General features: G+C 45.6%; 1 protein-coding gene across 1 annotated transcript; it reads left to right on the top strand.

Annotated features, from left to right (window-relative positions):
• Positions 1 to 1,224: 1,224 nt before the first annotated feature.
• On the top strand, positions 1,225 to 19,036 carry LOC135054539 (oocyte zinc finger protein XlCOF6-like). Its single transcript, XM_063957683.1, has 7 exons — positions 1,225 to 1,331; positions 2,420 to 2,507; positions 3,644 to 3,835; positions 4,620 to 4,698; positions 4,816 to 4,913; positions 10,996 to 11,425; positions 16,922 to 19,036. Exons 2-7 carry the CDS (start codon positions 2,430 to 2,432, stop codon positions 18,469 to 18,471), a joined length of 2,427 nt encoding a protein of 808 aa, XP_063813753.1. The 5' UTR covers positions 1,225 to 1,331; positions 2,420 to 2,429; the 3' UTR covers positions 18,472 to 19,036.
• Positions 19,037 to 21,196: the final 2,160 nt, after the last annotated feature.

The raw sequence follows: 21,196 nt of genomic DNA, 5'->3' as shown, positions 1-21,196 counted from the left end.
CATGTAGTGCATCCAGTCTCCTCTGGGTACAGGATCTAACTGAGGTCTGGAGGAGGGGCATTGAGGGAGGAGCCAGTGCACACCCATCTAAAGTTCTTTATAGTGCCCATGTCTCCTGCGGAGCCCGTCTATACCCCATGGTCCTTACGGAGTCGCCAGCATCCTTTAGGACGTAAGAGAAATGAATATTACACACCTACATGTAGGAGATTATTAGATTGCCTACACAATTGGGCTTACCCAAGCAACGCCCATAGATTTATTACAGCTTGGATGGAGGCACTTCTGTATTAATTACCCATAGGTGGTAAGAGGGGGTTACATTATAACAACACAGGACGGTCCTTCTGTATAGAAAGACAATACATGCCGCTCACTCTGTATAATAATAACAAGACACCACAGGCCTCTCTTGTACAGCAGGATGCCACAGGTTTCTCCCCCCTGTATAATAGGACAACACAGGTCGCTCCACCTGTATAATAGGATGTCACAGGCCACTCCTCCCTGTATAATTGGACAACACAGGCCGCTCTCCCTGTATAACAGGACATCAAAGGCCACTCCCCCCTGTATAATTGGACAGCACAGGCCGCACTCCCTATATAATAGGATGTCACAGGCCACTCCCCGTGTATAGTAGGACACCTCAGGCTGCTCCCCCTGTATATTATTGGTCTGCATCCATTGTATTGCGGTAACGGCGGGGTCTGCGCCACCTGTATTACGGTAACGGCGGGGTCTGCGCCACCTGTATTACGGTAACGGCGGGGTCTGCGCCACCTGTATTACAGTAATAGGAGTAGGACACTATAGTGTCAGCCACCTGTGTTACAGGGATAATGCAGCACCTGAGGCTGCTCCAGCTGCACTATAACAAAGCACCAGAGGCTGCTCCCCCTGTAGTACAGCAACCTGACACCAGAGCTGCTCAGCCTATAGAATAATAATAATAATAATAATATCATTACCTGCTGCCAGACACAGCAATGGCTGCTCTCTGCTCCTGCTTCCTTGTGGGAATGATAGAAGGAAGGATGAGCTCAGACCAGGGGAAAATGGCCGCCGCTCCTGACGTCACTACACGGCCAGGGAACCTATTGCTGCTGCGGCTGCCAGACTGGTCTACAAGAAAATGGCCGCCGGCCTCCTGCACTGAGGACATGTATGTAATAGTCATTATTATAGAGGACGGTGCTGTGGTCGGGATGTAGGAGGGGAGGGGCCAGTCACCAAGAAGCGGCCTGTGCCAATCATACCCTACTTCCGGCCTGTGAGTTCCACCTCACTTCCGGCCTGTGTGTGTTCCTCCCAGTGTCCGTCGAGTTAAGGTAATGGCGTCTTATTATACAGGGAGAGTGGCCTGTGGTGTCCTGTTATTATTAAACAGGAGGAGCAGCCTGTGGTTTATTACTATTAATAATAATATACAGGGGGAACAGCCTTTGGTGTCCTTTAAATATTATTATTATACAGTGGGAGGAGCCTGTGGTGTGCTATTATTATTATAATAATACAGGGAGAGCAGCCTGTGGTGTCCTGTTATTATTATGCAGGGGGAGCAGCATGTGGTGTCCTGTTGTTATTATTATACAGTGGGAGCAGCCTGTGGTGTAATGTTGTTATCATTATACAGGGGGAGCAGCATGTGGTGTGCTATTATTATTATTTGTATTATAATACAGGTGAAGCAGCCTGTGGTGTTTTTTTATTACTATTAAACAGGGGGAGCAGCCTGTGGTGTCCTGATATTATTATACAGGGGCAGCAGCCTGTGGTGTCCTGTTATTATTATACAGGCGGAGCGGCCTGTGGTGTCCTGTTATTAATACTATACAGGGAGAATGGAATGAGGTGTTTTGTTGTTACCAGTATTATACAGGAGGAGCAGGTTTTTGTGTAGGATTATTATTATACAGGGAGAACAGCGTGTGGTGTCCTTGTATTATTGTTATACATTGGGAGAGGTAGGTGATGTCCTACAATACAGGAAGAGTGGTCTGGGGTGTCCTTTTTTTATTATACAGGGAGAGAAATCTGTGGTATCCTGTTATTATTTTTATACAGGGGGAGCAGCCTTTAGTGTCTTCTTCTTCTTCCAATTATATGTAATTGTAGGGATTGAATATATTGCTCATTTTCTAAGATATATTAAAACAGAGACCATAATATCCGTATTTTCCCTGTGTCGGACATGTGTAACAGATGATAGTCGGAGCAGTGTGAAGCAGATGTGTGTCAGACTCCCGGCCATGAGGTGTGCGGTGTAACCATTTAGCAATACAGCATTGTGTGTCAGTCACTGGGAAGTCTTATGTGTGCCCAGGGCTATATGAGGAGAATTTTTACGGACACTCATTGCTTATTATTTGACTATATTACATGTGTACTCTGTGGTGTATATTATACTTACTCCTAGACCTCTGAGGATGGAAAAGGACAGACGTCACATGTCTGAGAGGATACTAAATCTCACCATGGAGATCATCTACGTGCTGACTGGGGAGGTGAGGGGTCTGGAAGTGTTACAGTGACTTTACTTATATCTGTAGTAATAATACAGGGACATGAATGGGGAGGTGAGGGGATCTGGGAGTGTCACAGTGACATCACTTATATCTATAGTAATAATACCTGGACATGACTGGGGAGATGAGGGATTCTAGGAGTGTCACAGTGACATCACTTATATCTATAGTAATAATACAGGAACATGACTGGGGAGGTGAGGTGATCTGTTAGTGTCACAGTTATGACACCTATATCTATAGTAATAATACAGGGACATGACTGGGAAGGTGAGGGGATCTGAGTGTGACACCCTTATATTTATTGTAATAATACAGGGACATGACTGACTGAGGAGATGAGGGGATGTGGGAGTTTCACAGTGACATCACGTATATCTATAGTAATAATACAATGACATGACTGGGGAGGTGAGGGGATCTAGGTGTGTCACTGTACAATCACTTATATCTTTAGTAATAATACAGGGACATGACTGGGGAGGTGAGGAGTTTTGGGAGCATCACAGTAATGTCACATATCTATAGTAATAATACAGGGACATGACTGGGGAGGTGAGATCTGAGAGTGTCACAGTGACATCCCTTATATCTATAGTAATAATACAGGGACATGACTGTGGAGGTGAAGGGATCTGGAAGCGTCACTTATATCTATAGTAATGCAGGGTCATGACTGGGGAGATGAGGGTATCTGGGAGTGTCACAGTGACATCTCATATATATATATATATATATATATATATAGTAATAATGCAGGGACATGACTGGGGAGATGAGGGGATCTGGGAGCATCATAGTGACATCACATATCTTTAGTAATAATACAGGGACATGACTGGAGAGGTGAGGGGATCTGAAAGTGTCACTGTAACATCACATATATATAGTAATAATACAGGGACATGACTGGGGAGGTCGGGGATATGGGAGTGTCACAGTGACATTACTTATCAATAGTAATAATACAGGGACATGACGGGGAGGTGAGGGGATCTGGAAGCATCACTGTGACATCACTTATATCTATAGTAATAATACAAGGACATGACTGGGGAGGTGAGGGGTATATGGGAGTGTATGCCATAATATTTGGTGTCTTTCACAATATAAAGGATTACACCGTAGTGAAGAAGATATCTATTGAGTGTGATACACCCAGCAGTCATCCCCATGTGTCAGGAGGACTGAACAGGACCAAGAGCCCCATCACGGTGCCTCCACCTCACTCACTGATACATGAGAGGCACAATGACCAGAAGATCCTGGAACTCGCCAACAAGATCATTCAGCTGCTGACTGGAGAGGTGACTGCTGGGAATGGGACATTATACAGTAACGCCAGGGGACGTGTCTGGGTGATGACTGGAGAGGTGACTGCTGGGAATGGGACATTATACAGTAACACCAGGGGACGTGTTTGGGTGATGACTGGAGAGGTGACTGCTGGGAATGGGACATTATACAGTAACACCAGGGGACGTGTCTGGATGATGACTGGAGAGGTGACTGCTGGGAATGGGACATTATACAGTAACACCAGGGGATGTGTCTGGGTGATGACTGGAGAGGTGACTGCTGGGAATGGGACATTATACAGTAACACCAGGGGACGTGTCTGGGTGATGACTGGAGAGGTGGCTGCTGGGAATGGGACATTATACAGTAACACCAGGGGATGTGTCTGGGTGATGACTGGAGAGGTGACTGCTGGGAATGGGGCATTATACAGTAACACCAGGGAATGTGTCTGGGTGATGACTGGAGAGGTGGCTGCTGGGAATAGGACATTATACAGTAACACCAGGCGACGTGTCTGGGTGATGACTGGAGAGGTGACTGCTGGGAATGGGGCATTATACAGTAACACCAGAGGACGTGTCTGGGTGATGACTGGAGAGGTGACTGCTGGGAATGGGACATTATACAGTAACACCAGGGGATGTGTCTGGGTGATGACTGGAGAGGTGACTGCTGGGAATGGGACATTATACAGTAACACCAAGGGACGTGTCTGGGTGATGACTGTATCACTGTGTGTGTCAGGTTCCTATAAGGTGTCAGGATGTCACTGTCTATGTCTCCATGCAGGAGGAGGAGTATATAGAGGAACACATGGGTCTGTACAAGGACGTGATGATGGAGAATCACCGGCCCCTCACATCACTGGGTAAGATGAGACTGTCATGTATTGTACAAGGGAGAGCAGGTATGGAGCCCCTATATACACACATCACCTGATAATCACGTATATATACTGTACTCAGTCACTGTGTGTCTCCTACAGATGGGCCCAGTAACAGAGATACTCCAGAGAGATGTCCCCGTCCTCTGTATTCCCAGGACTGTACAGAGGAGAATCACAGGATCCCACAGGAGGATCAGGTAGGTGGGATTTAGGGTCTCGCCAATATACCAAAGTGACTGTCACTGTATCAGTCATTCCCGGTGATAATGAGACACGCGGGGAAAGCAGTGTAATTGGGGATCTCTAGACCCATGCACCACAGTAGGACCCTGATAACAACATGAAAACATCTATCCCTGTATAAGAAAGAAGATGGGGATCACAGATTTACTGTACATTTTACATATGTCACAAAGTGTAATATGTGAAAAATATATGTGGACAATTAGTTCTATTGTGTTATTTTTATTAAATGTTTATTTCTCTAACGTCCTAGAGGATGGTGGGGACTCCGTAAGGACCATGGGGATAGACGGGCTCCGCAGGGGACATGGGCACTTTAAGAAAGACTTTAGGTCTGGGTGTGCACTGGCTCCTCCCTCTATGCCCCTCCTCTAGACCTCAGTTTGATACTGTGCCCAGAGGAGATGGGTGCATTTCAGGAGCTCTCCTGAGCTTCCTGACAGAAAGTATATTTGTTAGGTTTTTTATTTTCAGGGAGCCTGCTGGAAACAGACTCCCTGCATCGAGGGACTGAGGGGAGAGAAGCAGACCTACTTCTGTGAGTTTCAAGGCTCTGCTTCTTAGGCTTCTTCTCTTCTTAGGCTACTGGACACCATTAGCTCCAGAGGGATTGGCACGCAGGTCTCACCCACGCCGTCCGTCCCAGAGCCGCGACGCCGTCCCCCACGCAGAGCCGGAAGATAGAAGCCGAGTAAGTATGAGAAGAAAAGAAGACTTCAGAGGCGGCAGAAGACTTCATGATCTTCACTGAGGTAACGCACAGCACTGCAGTTGTGCGCCATTGCTCCCATACACCTCACACACGGAAGTCACTGTAAGGGTGCAGGGCTCAGGGGGGGCGCCCTGGGCAGCATATAGACTTCTTTTGGCAAAAATAAGTATATGAACAGCTGGGCACTGTACATATATAAGAGGCCCCGCCAAATTTTGAGATTTTAAGCGGGACATAAGCCCGCCGCCGAGGGGGCGGGGCTTCTCCCTCAGCACTCACCAGCGTCATTTTTTCTCCACAGCACCGCTGAGAGGAAGCTCCCAGGACTCTCCCCTGCTTATACCACGGTATACAAAGGGTTTTAAAGAGGAGGGGGAGGGGCACAAAATTGGCGCATATTGTATATGTAAACAGTGCTATCTGGGTAAACATAATATTATTGTGTTTTACTCCTGGGTCATACAGCGCTGGGGTGTGTGCTGGCATACTCTCTCTCTGTCTCTCCAAAGGGCCTGGTGGGGAAACTGTCTTCAGATAAGAGGTTCCCTGTGTGTGTGGTGTGTCGGTACGCGTGTGTCGACATGTCTGAGGTAGAAGGCTCACCTAGAGAGGAGGGGGAGTGTATGAATGTGAGGTCTCCGTCGGCGGTGCCGACACCTGACTGGGTGGATATGTGGAATATTTTAAGTGCTAGTGTGAACTTATTGCACAAGAGATTAGATGAGGCTAAGGAACAGTCAGGTAGTGAACCCGTGTCTGTCCCTATGTCGCTGGGACCTTCAGTGTCTCATAAGCACCCACTACCCCAAATAGCAGACACTGATACCGACACGGATTCGGACTCCAGTGTCGACTACGATGATGTAAAGTTACAGCCGAAAGTGGCTAAATGTATTCGATATATGATTATTGCAATAAAAGAAGTGTTGCATATCACAGAGGAACCCCCTGTCCCTGACACGAGGGTGCACATGTATAAGGGAAAAGAGCCCAAGGTAACGAATTATGTGAAAAAGCTTGGGAATCTCCAGACAAAAAAAATGCAGATTCCCAAAAGGATTCTTATGGCGTATCCTTTCCCACCAACGGACAGGGTACGGTGGGAATCATCCCCTAAGGTGGACAAAGCGTTGACACGCTTGTCTAAAAAGCTAGTGCTGCCATCACAAGATACGGCTACCCTCAAGGATCCTGCAGACCGCAAGCAGGAGATTACCTTGAAATCCATTTACACACATTCTGGTACATTACTCAGACCGGCAATTGCGGCGGCCTGGGTTTGTAGCGCGGGAGCAGCATGGACAGATTCCTTATCAGCGGAGATTGAGACCCTAGATAAGGATACCATGTTATTGACCCTAGGCCATATAAAGGATGCTGTCTTATATATGAGGGATGCTCAAAGAGACATTAGTTTACTGGGTTCTAGAATAAACGCTATGTCAATCTCTGCTAGAAGGGTCCTCTGGACCCGGCAGTGAACAGGTGATGCCGACTCAAAAAGACATATGGAGGTTTTACCTTACAAGGGGGAGGATTTGTTTGGGGAAGGTCTCTCGGACCTGGTGTCCACAGCTACGGCAGGTAAATCAAATTTTTTGCCTTATGTTCCCTCACAACCTAAGAAAGCGCCACATTATCAAATGCAGTCCTTTCGTTCAAATAAAAGCAAAAGAGTGCGTGGATCGTCCTTTCTTGCCAGAGGTAAGGGCAGAGGTAAAAAGCTGCACAGCACAGCTAGTTCCCAGGAACAGAAATCCTCCCCGGCCTCTGCAAAATCCACCGCATGACGCTGGGGCTCCGCTAGGGGAGTCCTCCCCAATGGGGGCACGACTTCGACTTTTCAGCCCCTGGGCAATAGAAATTGTTTCTCAGGGATACAATCTGGAATTCGAAGAGGTGCCTCCTCACCGGTTTTTCAAATCGGCTCTACCGACTTCTCCTCTGGAAAGGGAGATAGTGTTAAATGCTATTCACAAATTGTGTCTTCAACAAGTGGTGGGCGAACTTCCCCTACTTCAGAGAGGGAAGGGATACTACTCCACCCTGTTTGTCGTTCCGAAACCGGACGGTTTGGTCAGACCCATATTGAATTTAAAATCCCTGAACCTATACTTAAAACGGTTCAAGTTCAAAATGGAATCGCTCAGAGCGGTCATCGCCAGCGTGGAAGGGGGGGATTTTATGGTATCCCTGGACATAAAGGATGCATACCTTCATGTTCCCATATATCCACCTCATCAGGCGTACCTGAGATTTGCGGTACAGGATTGTCATGACCAATTTCAGACGTTGCCGTTTGGGCTTTCCACGGCCCGAGGATTTTCACAAAGGTAATGGCGGAAATGATGGTGCTCCTGCGCAAGCAGGGTGTCACAATTGTCCCGTACTTGGACGATCTCTTCATAAAAGCGAGATCACGAGAGAAGTTACTGAACAGTGTGTCACTTTTAGTGAAGGTGTTACAGCAACACGGCTGGATTATCAATATCCCGAAGTCGCAGCTGGTTCCTACGACTCGTCTGAGCTTCTTGGGCATGGTTCTGGACACAGACCAGAAAAAAGTTTTTCTCTTGATAGAAAAGGCTCGGGAACTCATGACTCTAGTCAAGAACCTATTGAAGCCAAAACAAGTGTCTGTGCATCATTGCACTCAAGTCCTGGGAAAAATGGTGGCAACATACGAGGCCATTCCCTTCGGCAGGTTCCATGCAAGGACTTTCCAATGGGACCTATTGGACAAGTGGTCTGGATCACATCTACAAATTCATCAGCGGATCACCCTGTCCCCCAGGGCCAGGGTATCTCATCTGTGGTGGCTGCAGAGTGCTCACCTTTTGGAAGGACGCAGGTTCGCCAATCAGGATTGGATCCTGGTGACCACGGACGCGAGCCTCAGAGGGTGGGGAGCAGTCACAAGGGGTAGAAACTTCCAAGGACTCTGGACAAGTCAAGAGACTTGTCTTCACATGAACATCCTGGAACTGAGGGCCATATACAACGCCCTACGACAGGCGGAGAACTTACTTTGCGACCAATCAGTTCTGATCCAGTCAGACAACATCACCGCAGTGGCTTATTTAAACCGCCAAGGCGGCACAAGGAGCAGGGTGGCAAGCCACCAAGATTCTTCGCTGGGCGGAAATTCATGTAAACGCACTGTCAGCTGTGTCCATTCCAGGAGTGGACAACTGGGAAGCAGACTTCCTCAGCAGACACGACCTGCATCCAGGGGAGTGGGGACTTCATCGGGAAGTCTTCGCACAGATTGCAAGTCAGTGGGGACTGCCCCAGATAGACATGATGGCATCCCGTCTCAACAAAAATCTACAGAGGTATTGCGCCAAATCAAAAGATCCTCAGGCGGTAGCAGTAGACGCCCTAGTGACACTGTGGGTGTTCCAGTCGGTTTATGTGTTTCCTCCTCTTCCTCTCATACCCAAGGTATTGAGAATAATAAGAAAAAGAGGAGTGAGAACAATTCTCATTGTTCCAGATTGGCCAAGAAGGACCTGGTATCCGGATATGCTGGAAATGCTCACAGAAGATCCGTGGCCTCTTCCTCTACGACAGGACCTGTTACAACAGGGGCCATGTCTGTTTCAAGACTTACTGTGGCTGCGTTTGAAGGCATGACGGTTGAACGCTGGATCCTAGTGGAAAAAGGAATTCCGGATGAGGTCATTCCTACGCTGATAAAGGCTAGGAAGGACGTGACCGCTAAACATTATCACCGTATATGGTGAAAATATGTTTCTTGGTGTGAGGCCAGGAATGCTCCTTCGGAAGAACTGGAGTGAATTTGGGCCTAAAGTCAGGATCCATTAAGGTTCAGATTTCGGCCTTGTCCATTTTCTTTCAAAAAGAATTGGCTTCTCTCCCAGAATTACAGACTTTTGTAAAGAGAGTGCTGCATATTCAGCCTTGGGACCTTAACGTGGTGTTGAGTTTCCTTAAGTCGCACTGGTTTGAACCATTTCAAACGGTGGAGTTAAAATATCTCACTTGGAGGTTTTCCATATGGATAGGGCGGAATTGCGGACCCGTCCTCAATTCTTGCCTAAGTGTTGTTGTCATCTTTTCATATGAACCAACCTATTGTGGTGCCTGTGGCTACACGAGATTTGGAGGATTTTGAGTCCCTTAATGTGGTCAGGGCTTTGAAAATTTATGTGGCCAGAACGGCTAGAGTCAGGTAAACGGAAGCACTGTTTGTCCTATATGCAGCCAACAAGATTGGCGCACCTGCTTCGAAGCAGACTATTGCTCGCTGGATCTGTAATACCATCCAGCAGGCGCATTCTACGGCTGGATTGCCGTTACCAAAATCAGTCAAGGCCCATTCCACTAGGAGGTGGGCTCGTCTTGGGCAGCTGCCCGAGGGGTCTCTGCACTACAACTGTGCCGAGCTGCTACTTGGTCGGGTTCAAACACCTCTGCAAAATTCTATAAGTTTGATACCCTGGCTGAGGAGGACCTAAGGTTTGCTCAATCGGTGCTGCAGAGTCGTCCACACTCTCCCGCCTGTTTGGGAGCTTTGGTATAATCCCCATGGTCCTTACGGAGTCCCCAGCATCCTCTAGGACGTTAGAGAAAATAAGATTTTAAACCTACCGGTAAATCTTTTTTTCGTAGTCCGTAGAGGATGCTGGGCGCCCGTCCCAAGTGCGGACTACTTCTGCGAGACTTGTATATAGTTTTGCTTACAAGGGGTTATGTTATAGTTCCATCAGGTTGGACTGATGCTACGTTATTTTTTCATACTGTTAACTGTTTTCTTGATGCACAAGTTATACGGTGTGATTGGTGTGGGCTGGTATGAATCTTGCCCTTGGATTAACAAAAATCCTTTCCTCGTACTGTCCATCTCCTCTGGGCACAGTTTCTCTAACTGAGGTCTGGAGGAGGGGCATAGAGGGTGGAGCCAGTGCACACCCAGACCTAAAGTCTTTCTTAAAGAGCCCATGTCTCCTACGGAGCCCGTCTATCCCTATAGTCCTTACGGAGTCCCCAGCATCCTCTACGGACTACGAGAACAAGATTTACCGGTAGGTTTAAAATCTTATTTTCTTTTGTATATATAACGGCACCTAAACATTTTATCTGATAGCAATTATTAATTACAAATGTATTGCTTTTCAAATGTCGGAGGTACAAATAAGGCAAATGGACTGGTAGGGGGTACCCAGCGGGATATGACTGAGAGCCATTGTACTGTATGGTCTGTACAGAGCTGTGTGTCTAATACTCTGATAGTCTCCTGATTACTCTGAGTAATGATGTCCGGCATTAATAAAGTATTCATTTATATATGGGTTATTCAGGGTGAAGATCTTACAAATATAAAGGGAGAAGAAGAGACGTATGTGGCTGATATGAAGACAGAAGATATAGAGGGAGAAGAGACGTATGTGACTGATATGAAGGCAGAAGATATAGAGCGAGAAGAAGAGACGTATGTGACTGGTATGAAGGCAGAAGATATAGAGGGAGAAGAAGAGACGTATGTGACTGATATGAGGGCAGAAGTTATAGAGGGAGAAGATGAGACGTATGTGACTTATATGAAGGCAGAAGATATAGAGGGAGAAGAACAGACGTATGTGACTGATAGGAAAACAGAAGATACAGAGGGAGAAGAAGAGACGTATGTGACTGGTATGAAGGCAGAAGATATAGACGGAAAAGAAGAGACATATGTGAGGGGTGATCAGCAGTGTAAGGAGGAGAAAATACCAACATATATCAGCACAGGTGAGTAATAAGCACTTATTACAGGAATAGTCACATATTCTCCTTGCACAGTTACTACAAAGAATCTCTCATACTTCACCCTCCTCTGTCATTTAAAACTGAGGGAAATGTATCTGCAAAGTGGGGGAGTCATAATCCATCAGCCCCTGTTATACTCATGCTCACCCCCTCACATCATGTCACTGTGTGTTACCAGCCCAGAGATCTGACCAGTCTCCTCCCCATACTCTCTAGTGTGTTCTCATACATCAGCAGCCATCAGCCCCTATTATACTCCTGCTCTCCCCTTCACATCATGTCACTGTGTGTTACCACCCCAGAGATCTGACCAGTCTCCTCACCACACTCTCTGGTGTATCTCATACATCAGGAGCCATCAGCCCCTATTATACTCCTGCTCTTCCCATCACATCATGTCACTGTGTGTTACCAGCCCAGAGAACTGACCAGTCTCCTCCCCACACTGTCTGGTATATCTCATACATCAGGAGCCATCAGCCTCTATTTTTTTTTTATTTTTTATTGTTTTTATTGGGTAGATGAGATACAATACATATATGGACGTAAACTAGGTATAACAGAGAACTTACATGGTCGTCTGAATACAATAAACATCCCAATTGGGGAGATCCATAACCAAAACGAGCATGTTCCGGAGAGCTTATAGTCTCTTCAAAATACATCTTAGACTCATCAATTTTCAAAATATTATGAGATATTATAGAGAGACAGAAGAAGAAAAAGAAAAAAAAAAAAGAAAAGAAAAAAAAAGAGAGGGAGCAAAAAAGATAGGTAAGGAGGAAACATAGTTCTAGAGGAGGGAGGAGAAAAAGGAAAGCAACAAAATAAGATGATTCTGTGGAGGGGGTTGGGGAAGACTCGACCGGTCCCGTTCTGAGAATACGAGGCTGCGGATACCGTTTAAAACTAGCGGTATAACAGGGCCCTGTTAAAGGAAGGGAGGAGACGCCTTAAAAAAGGATGTCCACGGCTCCCAAGTCTTAAGAAAGGTCTCAGAAGAGCCCTTCAGGATGCTAGTGATGTGTTCCATAGTATATATATGCCATATTTTCCCTAAAATTTCTCCCATGGCAGGAACCTCTGAGGATTTCCAGTACGTTGCTATGGCACATCTAGATGCAAGAACCATGTGAGTGAACAGTTTAGTCTGACATCGCGATGCCCCAGACAGTGACACAGAGAGAAGGAAGTGCTTGGGTAACAGGGGAATGGAGATCCCAAGGATTGTGGAAAATAGGGAACCTAGTTCCCTCCAGAGGGGGAGCAGTCTAGGGCATTCCCACCAGATATGCAAGAACGCTCCATCCATTGTCTTGCATCTCCAACAGAGAGGAGACAGGTCTGGGAACATCTTGGCAAGACGGGTGGGAACATAATACCATCAATAGAAAAGCTTATACGCGTTTTCCTTTGCACGAACACATATGGAACGAGATGCTAGGCTAGCGTATATGTCAGACCAGAGTTCAGAATCAAATGTTTCTCCCAGGTCAGATTCCCATGCCCTCTCGTGTGGCTCCCTGTCTACTTGTGAGGGGTCCCCAATAACTTATAAACGGTAGAGATAAGTCCTTTAGCCGATTCTGTGCGCAGTGCAAGAACTTCCAGAGAAGTCAGTGGTCTATGATTGAGTTGCGTCAGTAGTGTGGAATGGAAGTGTCGGATCTGTAGGTATTGGAAGAAGAGGGAGCGCGGCAACATAAATTTAGCTTGGAGATCTGTAAAAGATGGGAACATGGAATCTGCAGCTATGTCATTTAATAGTTTAACCCCCTCTTCCCGCCACTGTGGTAGGGCATTGGGGTGTCGGCCTGATTGGAACAGGGGGTTGTCAAAAAGCGGAACTAAGGGGCTATGGGGCGGCGCTAGGTGGAATTTACGGTTAGCCATGTCCCAGATGTCTAAGGAGTGGGAGATTACTGGATGGGATTTAACTGAACGGGGGCGTGTCAGACAGGGGAGCCATAGCAAAGAGGAGATATAGTTCAACTTAATAGAGTCAGTTTCTATTGCGACCCAAACTCTCTCCGTTTTCGGCGTGTTCCATTGAATACATTGTGCGAGTTTGGTCGCTATGTAGTAGGCTTTGAAATCCGGGACCCCCAGACCGCCCTCCGATGTGTGTTTCTGTAAAGTTATATGCTTCACTCTAGGTTTCTTTTTGGACCAGATAAAATGGGACGTGGTGTGTTGGAGGTTTTTAAAGACGTAAGGCGGCACCCGAACCGGGAGGGTTTGGAACAAATAGAGGAGTCTGGGCAAAAGGTTAATTTTGATGGCGTTGATACGGCCGATCCAAGAGATATAGTGGGTTCCCCAGTTTTCAAGATCTCTTTGAAGTTGGGAGAGCAGCTTGGGGAAATTTGCCTGAAAAAGTTGGGAATAATTTTTAGTTATAGCAACTCCCAAGTACGTAAGTTGCTTTGTGTTCCATCGAAAATTGAAGCTATTGGCCAACATATTTTTCGTGGCTTGCGGAATGTAAAAGTCTAAGACCTCAGTCTTGTCTGAGTTAATTTTATAGCCAGAATGTGTACCAAACTCATCTATTTCTCGAAAAAGATGGGGTCGTGAGTGTATAGGGTCGGAAATTGTAAGTAACACGTCATCTGCATATAACGCAATTTTGTGTTCAGTAGCACCCACTTTCACTCCTTTAATTAATGGGTTGGCTCGGATCCTAGCAGCGAGGCGTTCTATAGAGAGGGCGAATATTAACGGGGATAGCGGACAGCCCTGACGCGTGTCGTTAGCAATTTGGAAAGGCGGGGACATCACCTCATTGGCAAGTACAGCCGCCTTAGGATTGCCATATAGAGCTGATACTCCTTGAAAGAATTGTCCTGTAATCCCTGCTTGTTGAAGCGTGTGGAACATGAAAGGCCATTTAATCCGGTCGAATGCCTTTTCAGCGTCCAGTCCTAGGACCAGCGCCGGCTTTTTTTGTCTGTAAATTTCGTGTATCAGGTCCACCGTCCTGCGCGTGTTATCTAAAGCTTGACGACCCGGAATGAAACCGACCTGGTCTGGATGGACCAATTGGGGGAGAAGAGGCCCCAGTCTATTGGCCAATAATTTTGCATATATTTTGATATCAACATTTAAGAGCGATATGGGTCTATAGTTAGTAACCAGCTCTGGGTCCCGACCGGGTTTTGGGATAACAACTACACTTGCCAATGAGGTGCCATCAGCCTCTATTATACTCCTGCTCCCTCCTCACATCATGTCACTGTGTGTCACCAGCCCAGATGTCTGACCAGTCTCCTATTCACACTCTCTGGTGTATCTCCTACATCACAAGCCATCAGCCCCTATTATACTCCTGCTCTCCCCCTCACATCATGTCACTATGTGTTACCAGCCCAGAGATCTAATACTTTAGGGGGGTGAATACTTTAGCAAGGCACTGTATAATGTTGGTAGTAGGCACTCCAATGCAATAGACAACCGCTGTGCCTTCCCCTCATACCATATGATAATAAGTTTCCCTGGGGTTAGCTTGCATATCCCCCGAAACAGACAAAACACCAGAACTAGGCTGCAGTCGTCAGATTTATCATTTAAAATGGGTGGTCTTCTGTATACCGGCGGTCGGGCTCCCGGCGCTCAGTATACCGGCGCCGGGAGCCCGACCGCCGGCATACCGACACTTATTTTCCCTCGTGGGGGTCCACGACCCCCATAGAGGGAGAATAAAATAGTGTGGCGCGCTTAGCGCGCCACCGTGCCCGTAGCGTGGCGAGCGCAGCGAGCCCGCAAGGGGCTCATTTGCGCTCGCCACACTGTCGGTCAGCCGGCGGTCGGGCTCCCGGCGCCGGTATGCTGGGCGCCGGGAGCCCGACCGCCGGCCAGCCGTAGTGAACCCTTTAAAATAACGTGTATTTAGTTCTTAAATTAAATGTGCCGGCATAATGTCCACCAAAGTTTCAACGCTGCGCAGGGCGTTTTTATCAAGGTGTAATGCTCAGAACTGTTAAGAAACAAGAAGTGTTACAATTTTACCTTAAATAAGGGTGTATAGGGCGCCTCCTTTCTCTCTCTGCAATGCCAGCGGCGGGCCGGTACCCACATGATGATGTCACTTTGCCTGGAGACCTCAGACGACCGATCCATGATGGCTGCTGACGGAGATGTGTTTCCCTCCATCACACTGATCACAGGGATTGCCAAGTGGCAGCAATAGAGGCTCTAACAGCACCAGGGGAGCCCAAGCTGAGATATGTTTCCCTCCATCACACTGATCACAGGGATTGCCAAGCGGCAGCAATAGAGGATCTAACAGTACCAGGGGAGCCCAAGCTGAGATATATTTCCCAAAGGTGGAGAAGACATGCAATTGCTCAAACTTGTAAGTGTTACAAGCCACCGCTGCGGCTTGTTTTCCCGACAAGTCCCATTTGTTGCTAGGTTACCGGGACTCCTTGTCACCAGAATGCAATGCCTAAAGGTCCCGCTGGTTGCTAGGCTACCGGGATGCCAGGCAGCTATGGCGACTATGGCTACCTAACAGTCTGGATGCTTAGGCTACGTGCAGCAATGAAGCTGCATGAGATTTCTAATTATGTGGACCTTCCCATTCTGGCTGTTCTGATGGGTTGAGTATGATTTACCGGTAGCCAGTATGCTGGCTGTCAGTATACTAACAGCAGCATCCCAGCTGATGGAATTCCGGCACTGCGCCCCCCCCCCCCCCCCCCTTCCATTGCTCGCTCCTCTTCGGTTCTATTCCCACTCGGTTGGTGGCATGGACCAACCAACCAAATGGGAATACCGGCCATTGGTCAGGATTCTGGGCGTCGAGATTCCACTGCATTCGGATTCCGGCGACGGTCTTCTGAGCGCTGAAATCCCGACAACCGGCATTTTAACTACATCTGGTTCTGATTGGTGCTACTTTCTCTTATAAGGCAGTCAGCCCTGCCGGTTGTAGCTTATACCATAGTGTAAGTTGCTGGTCTGTGTCCCAGAATCCTGTACTCTGATACTGTTCCAGTGCTTGGATTTTCTGCCATGCCTAAACATAGTTCCTGCTAATTCTATATTATCCATAGTTATTGCCTTTGCCATTTGTTTCCTTTTGTTCTTCTCTACCACAGCTCAGCCTGCTAGCTTCCCTACCTAGCTGCACTGTGCTCCGTTGCCTAACCACATATATTGTCCCACCCGCTGCTGTGACCCGTATCCTGCCAGTTACCCAGGGTGTGCCCTTCCCTTGTTGGCTATCAGTCTGCCTAGCATTATTAATAAATTAATCTGTGGTCTCCAGCCAATTGTGTAATCCCATCCTGCTTGAGGTTTAAGACCAGGTGGCATCCTAAGTACTGGTGTGTGCATAAAACACTAAGGGAACAGTGGGGGATGTTACAGGCAGAAGACCCTCACAGAGGCTCTAGGGGGTATAGTTCTTCCAGTAACATAATTTGCTTATATATATATATATATATATATATATATATATTTTATTCCCTGTAGATGGATATAACAGAAGAAATATATTGGCTGAACATCCCATTGTATCGCCAGATTGTGAAATTGAAGCTAAAGACATCATGCGAGATTCTCTGGAAAACCCTGTGATCCCAATTATACATCCAGTACCTCACAGTTCAGATATATCATCTGTTACCTCTAATCATGAGGAATGTTCACCTGATACCTCAGATATTGGTCCATCTATCACATCTCTTAGACTAGATAGAACATTTCCCAGTACAGTACAGGACAAATGTTTTACACAGAACACAAAGTTTATTACCCATCAGCCACCTGAGACAGGCAAGAGGCCATTTCCATGCTCTGAGTGTGGGAAATGTTTTACATACAAATCAGAATTTATTAGACATCAGAGAAGTCACACAGGTGACTCTGAGTGTGGGAAATATTTTGCACGCAAATCAACTCTTGTTAATCATTATAGAAGTCACACAGGTGAGAGTCCATTCCGATGCTCTGAGTGTACAAAATGTTTTACTTACAAATCACAGCTTGTTATACATGAGAGAAGTCACACAGGCGAGAAGCCATTTCCGTGCTCTGAGTGTAGAAAATGTTTCAAACGCAAATCACAGCTTGTTGAACATTTGAGTAGTCACACAGGAGAGAAGCCATTTCCATGCTCTGAGTGTAGAAAATGTTTCAAATACAAATCACATCTTGTTACACATCAGAGAAGTCACACAGGTGAGAAACCATTTCGATGCTTTGAGTGTGGGAAATGTTTTATACTCAAATTAGGTCTTGTTAGACATGAAAGAACTCACACAGGTGAAAAGCCATTTTCATGCTCTGAGTGTGGGAAATGTTTTACACGCAAATCATGTCTTGCTGTGCACGAGAGAAGTCACACAGGTGAAAATCTATTTCCATGCTCTGAGTGTGGGAAATGTTTTACATGCAAATCATATCTTGTTGTGCATGAAAGAAGTCACACAGGTGAGAAGCCATTTCCATGTTCTGAGTGTGGGAAATGTTTTACTCGCAAATCACAGCTTGTTATACATCAGAAAAGTCACACAGGTGAGAAACCATTTCGATGCTCTGAGTGTGGGAAATGTTTTATATTCAAATTAGATTTTGTGAGACATGAGAGAACTCACACAGGTGAAAAGCCATTTTCCTGCTCTGAGTGTGGGAAATGTTATACACGCAAATCATATCTTGTTGTACATGAAAGAAGTCACACAGGTGAGAAGCCATTTCCATGTTCTGAGTGTGGACAATGTTTTACTCGCAAATCACAGCTTGTTATACATCAGAAAAGTCACACAGGTGAGAAACCATTTCGATGCTCTGAGTGTGGGAAATGTTTTATATTCAAATTAGATTTTGTTAGACATGAGAGAACTCACACAGGTGAAAAGCTGTTTCCATGCTCTGAGTGTGGGAAATGTTTTACACGCAAATCATATCTTGTTGTGCATGAGAGAAGTCACACAGGTGAGATACCATTTCCATGCTCTGACTGTGGGAAATGTTTTACACATAAATCAAATCTTGTTAAACATCAAAGAATTCACAAGTGAGATTTCCATTTTATGAATGTTGAAAATGTTTTCTATACAAATCACAGCTTGTTGAACATCAGAGAAGTCACACAGGTGAGAGGACATTTCCATGCTATGAGTGTGGGAAATGTTTTGCACACAAATTCACTCAATATTTTTAGAAAGGATATTTCTAGAGTTGGTTTTGACATAAAAGAACATCAGCAAATTCATCCTGATTAATAGAGGATGGAAAAATATTTGTTTCATATGTATAAAAAGGCAAACCCCATTGACCTAATTTAAAATGTCTAAATATATTTGAGATATATACAAAGATTTAACAAGCACATCACACTGCTCATGTACAATTGTACCATTATTTTTATGATTGCATTGTTTTCTTGTTTCAATATTTTTATTAATACTTTACAAACAATATAGTACAGGCAATTTGTTCCATGTTACTGGCGCTGTGCAAACTCTACGTAGATATAGAAAAAAAGGATGAGACTTTGTATCAAACATTAATAATCAAAGTGTAACTTTCATTATTATAAAATAAAAAAAATAAAAAGTCTCAATAAAGTGGAGATGAAATAACACATAAGTTGTGTCTTATTGGTGTTAGTGGTGCCTATATGAAATATATGGAATACCACATGACAGTGTAGATCTACCTATTGCTAGAACTCCATCGGTGGGATGTGATGGAGTCCAGGATCACTGGAGGTGCAGGATGCTGGATGATCTCAGATGTTTTTGTAAAGGCACAATCACAAGGCGTGGTTTTGCGTTGTGAGGTATTGCCCCTTTAAAAAAAGATCGTCTGGAATCCCGCACCTCTGGAAATCTCAGACTTCATCACATCCCGCTGCATATGTTCTTTCCAAGGATGGTCTAATAAAAAGGAAACTTCATCCTCCCTGACATTCTGCCGGTAGCCTCTGTAAAGCCAATGTTATGGAGAATACTCCTGGTGTAACAAGATCTGCAATAGCACAAATGATATGGACAGTGCATTCAATGTTCTGTTTAGTGTCATCAAAAATTATATAATAAAATACACAAATATGTCCAGAGTACATTGTTCAAAGATAGAAAATATTGCTATCCCGGACCATGTGCCGACATGCTTCACACTGACGCTCTCTTCCCCAAGATTGCTCTCCTTTAATTGGAGGATTCCGTCTCATTTAGTAAACTCACCAGACTTTGGAGCATCGCTTTTTAATTTATACAGCTGACAATATCCAACATACAGAGGACATACATTTGTTTTGAGCTGCATCCGAGCCGGTACTCCGGGGTCACGTTATTGCATATGTCATGCTATAACACTAAATAAGAGGCTGCAGGAACTTAGTTTAGCTGTCTCCAATTCTTACTCCGACCTGCTGAATAGCAACACCCCGGAGACCCATCAGGTGTACACAGACACTAAATCACTGTATGATACTTTATGCACAGAGAAAGCCAATACTCCCTGGACTACCAAAAACCCTGATACTTTACATGGGGCAATAAAGCTGGCAAGTTATTAGCCTCCGTGGCTCCCAGTCCACAACCCCCGGTAAACATCCTGAAATCACCTGAGACGCAGGACAACTGACCTCTGCTCCTGACATTGCTAATTTGTTTTTAGATTATTATACGCCTTTATATACTGCTCTCCCTGACAACCCGTCTTTAGGTATGGAATTTATTAGGGAGGCAGGAGCCCCGACAGTAACAGAGGATGAACATTTGTTCTACTATTAGTTGATTAGCTAACTGTAAAGTTCCAGGTCCTTATGGACTAGGTGCTGAATACTGTAAACTGCTGTCCCCTCATCTATTACCGCATCCATATTGTCAGGTGAAATTCAACCAGGCCAGGATCATTATACCGCCAAAACCAGGGAAAGACCCCACACAGGTCCAATCATATCGACCCATTTCCTTTTTCAATCTTAAATTACTAAAAACTATCATGACACAGCGTTTACAGGTCATCTTGCCAAAATTGCTCCATCCCCCTCAAACCGGCTTTGTGAAATGCCGATCGTCTGTGCATAATATTTGACAGGTAATGGTGGCGCTGACTCAGTCTCTGAATGAACCCTAAGGCACGTCACTCTTAGCTGTGATGCGGATAAAGTGTTTGACAGAGTGTCCTGAACTCATTTACACACACAAAATTTTGGCACAGGCTTCATTAATTCCGCAAGTTGTACAAACCCCTAAAGCATTTCTTACTATCAGTGGTTTAAACACTAACTTAAGACTATATCGTGGCACTAGAGGACTGTCCACTATCCCCTCTACTCTTCAACCTGGCACTAGATCCCCTAATTAGACACTTTTATCTACATACTCCTTGGCGAGGAATATCGGTGGGCCCAAATACTCTGAAAGTCTCACCATATGCAGACGATCTATTGTTATATTTTATTAAACCCCAAGAAGCATTCCCGGGCTTCCTGCAGCTTTTACAGAGTATTTCAGGATTTCTGATAAATAAGTAAAACACCAAGGCATTGGCTTTACATACGGGTGCTCTAGATGGCTGGACGGAAGACTTTCCTTTTTTTATGGGCAGAATCTTCCCTTTTATACCTACGTCTACATACTGGTTAACTTCCCAGGGGTGATTGCTCGTACCTTGAAGGACTTTCAGTCTTGGCGTTATTTTGCCATTATCCTATATTGGCAGGTGCCACCTAATTAAGATGATCTCATTCCCAAGACTACTATATGCCATCCAAAGGCTTCCTTTGTTGTA

The sequence above is a fragment of the Pseudophryne corroboree genome, chromosome 3, assembly GCF_028390025.1.
Source record: "Pseudophryne corroboree isolate aPseCor3 chromosome 3, aPseCor3.hap2, whole genome shotgun sequence".
NCBI classification, from domain to species: Eukaryota; Metazoa; Chordata; class Amphibia; order Anura; family Myobatrachidae; genus Pseudophryne; species Pseudophryne corroboree.
Note: the sequence above shows the minus strand (reverse complement) of the source record. Positions and strands in the feature narration are given on the sequence as shown.

What these genes read in the sequence shown, in the direction of transcription:
- LOC135054539 (XM_063957683.1), top strand. Translation starts at nt 2,430, where the DNA reads ATGGAAAAGGACAGACGTCACATGTCTGAGAGGATACTAAATCTCACC. An exon ending in GGATCCCACAGGAGGATCAG is followed by an intron (nt 4,914 to 10,995) that starts GTAGGTGGGATT and finishes TGGGTTATTCAG; the next exon opens with GGTGAAGATCTTACAAATAT. An exon ending in ACCAACATATATCAGCACAG is followed by an intron (nt 11,426 to 16,921) that starts GTGAGTAATAAG and finishes TATTCCCTGTAG; the next exon opens with ATGGATATAACAGAAGAAAT.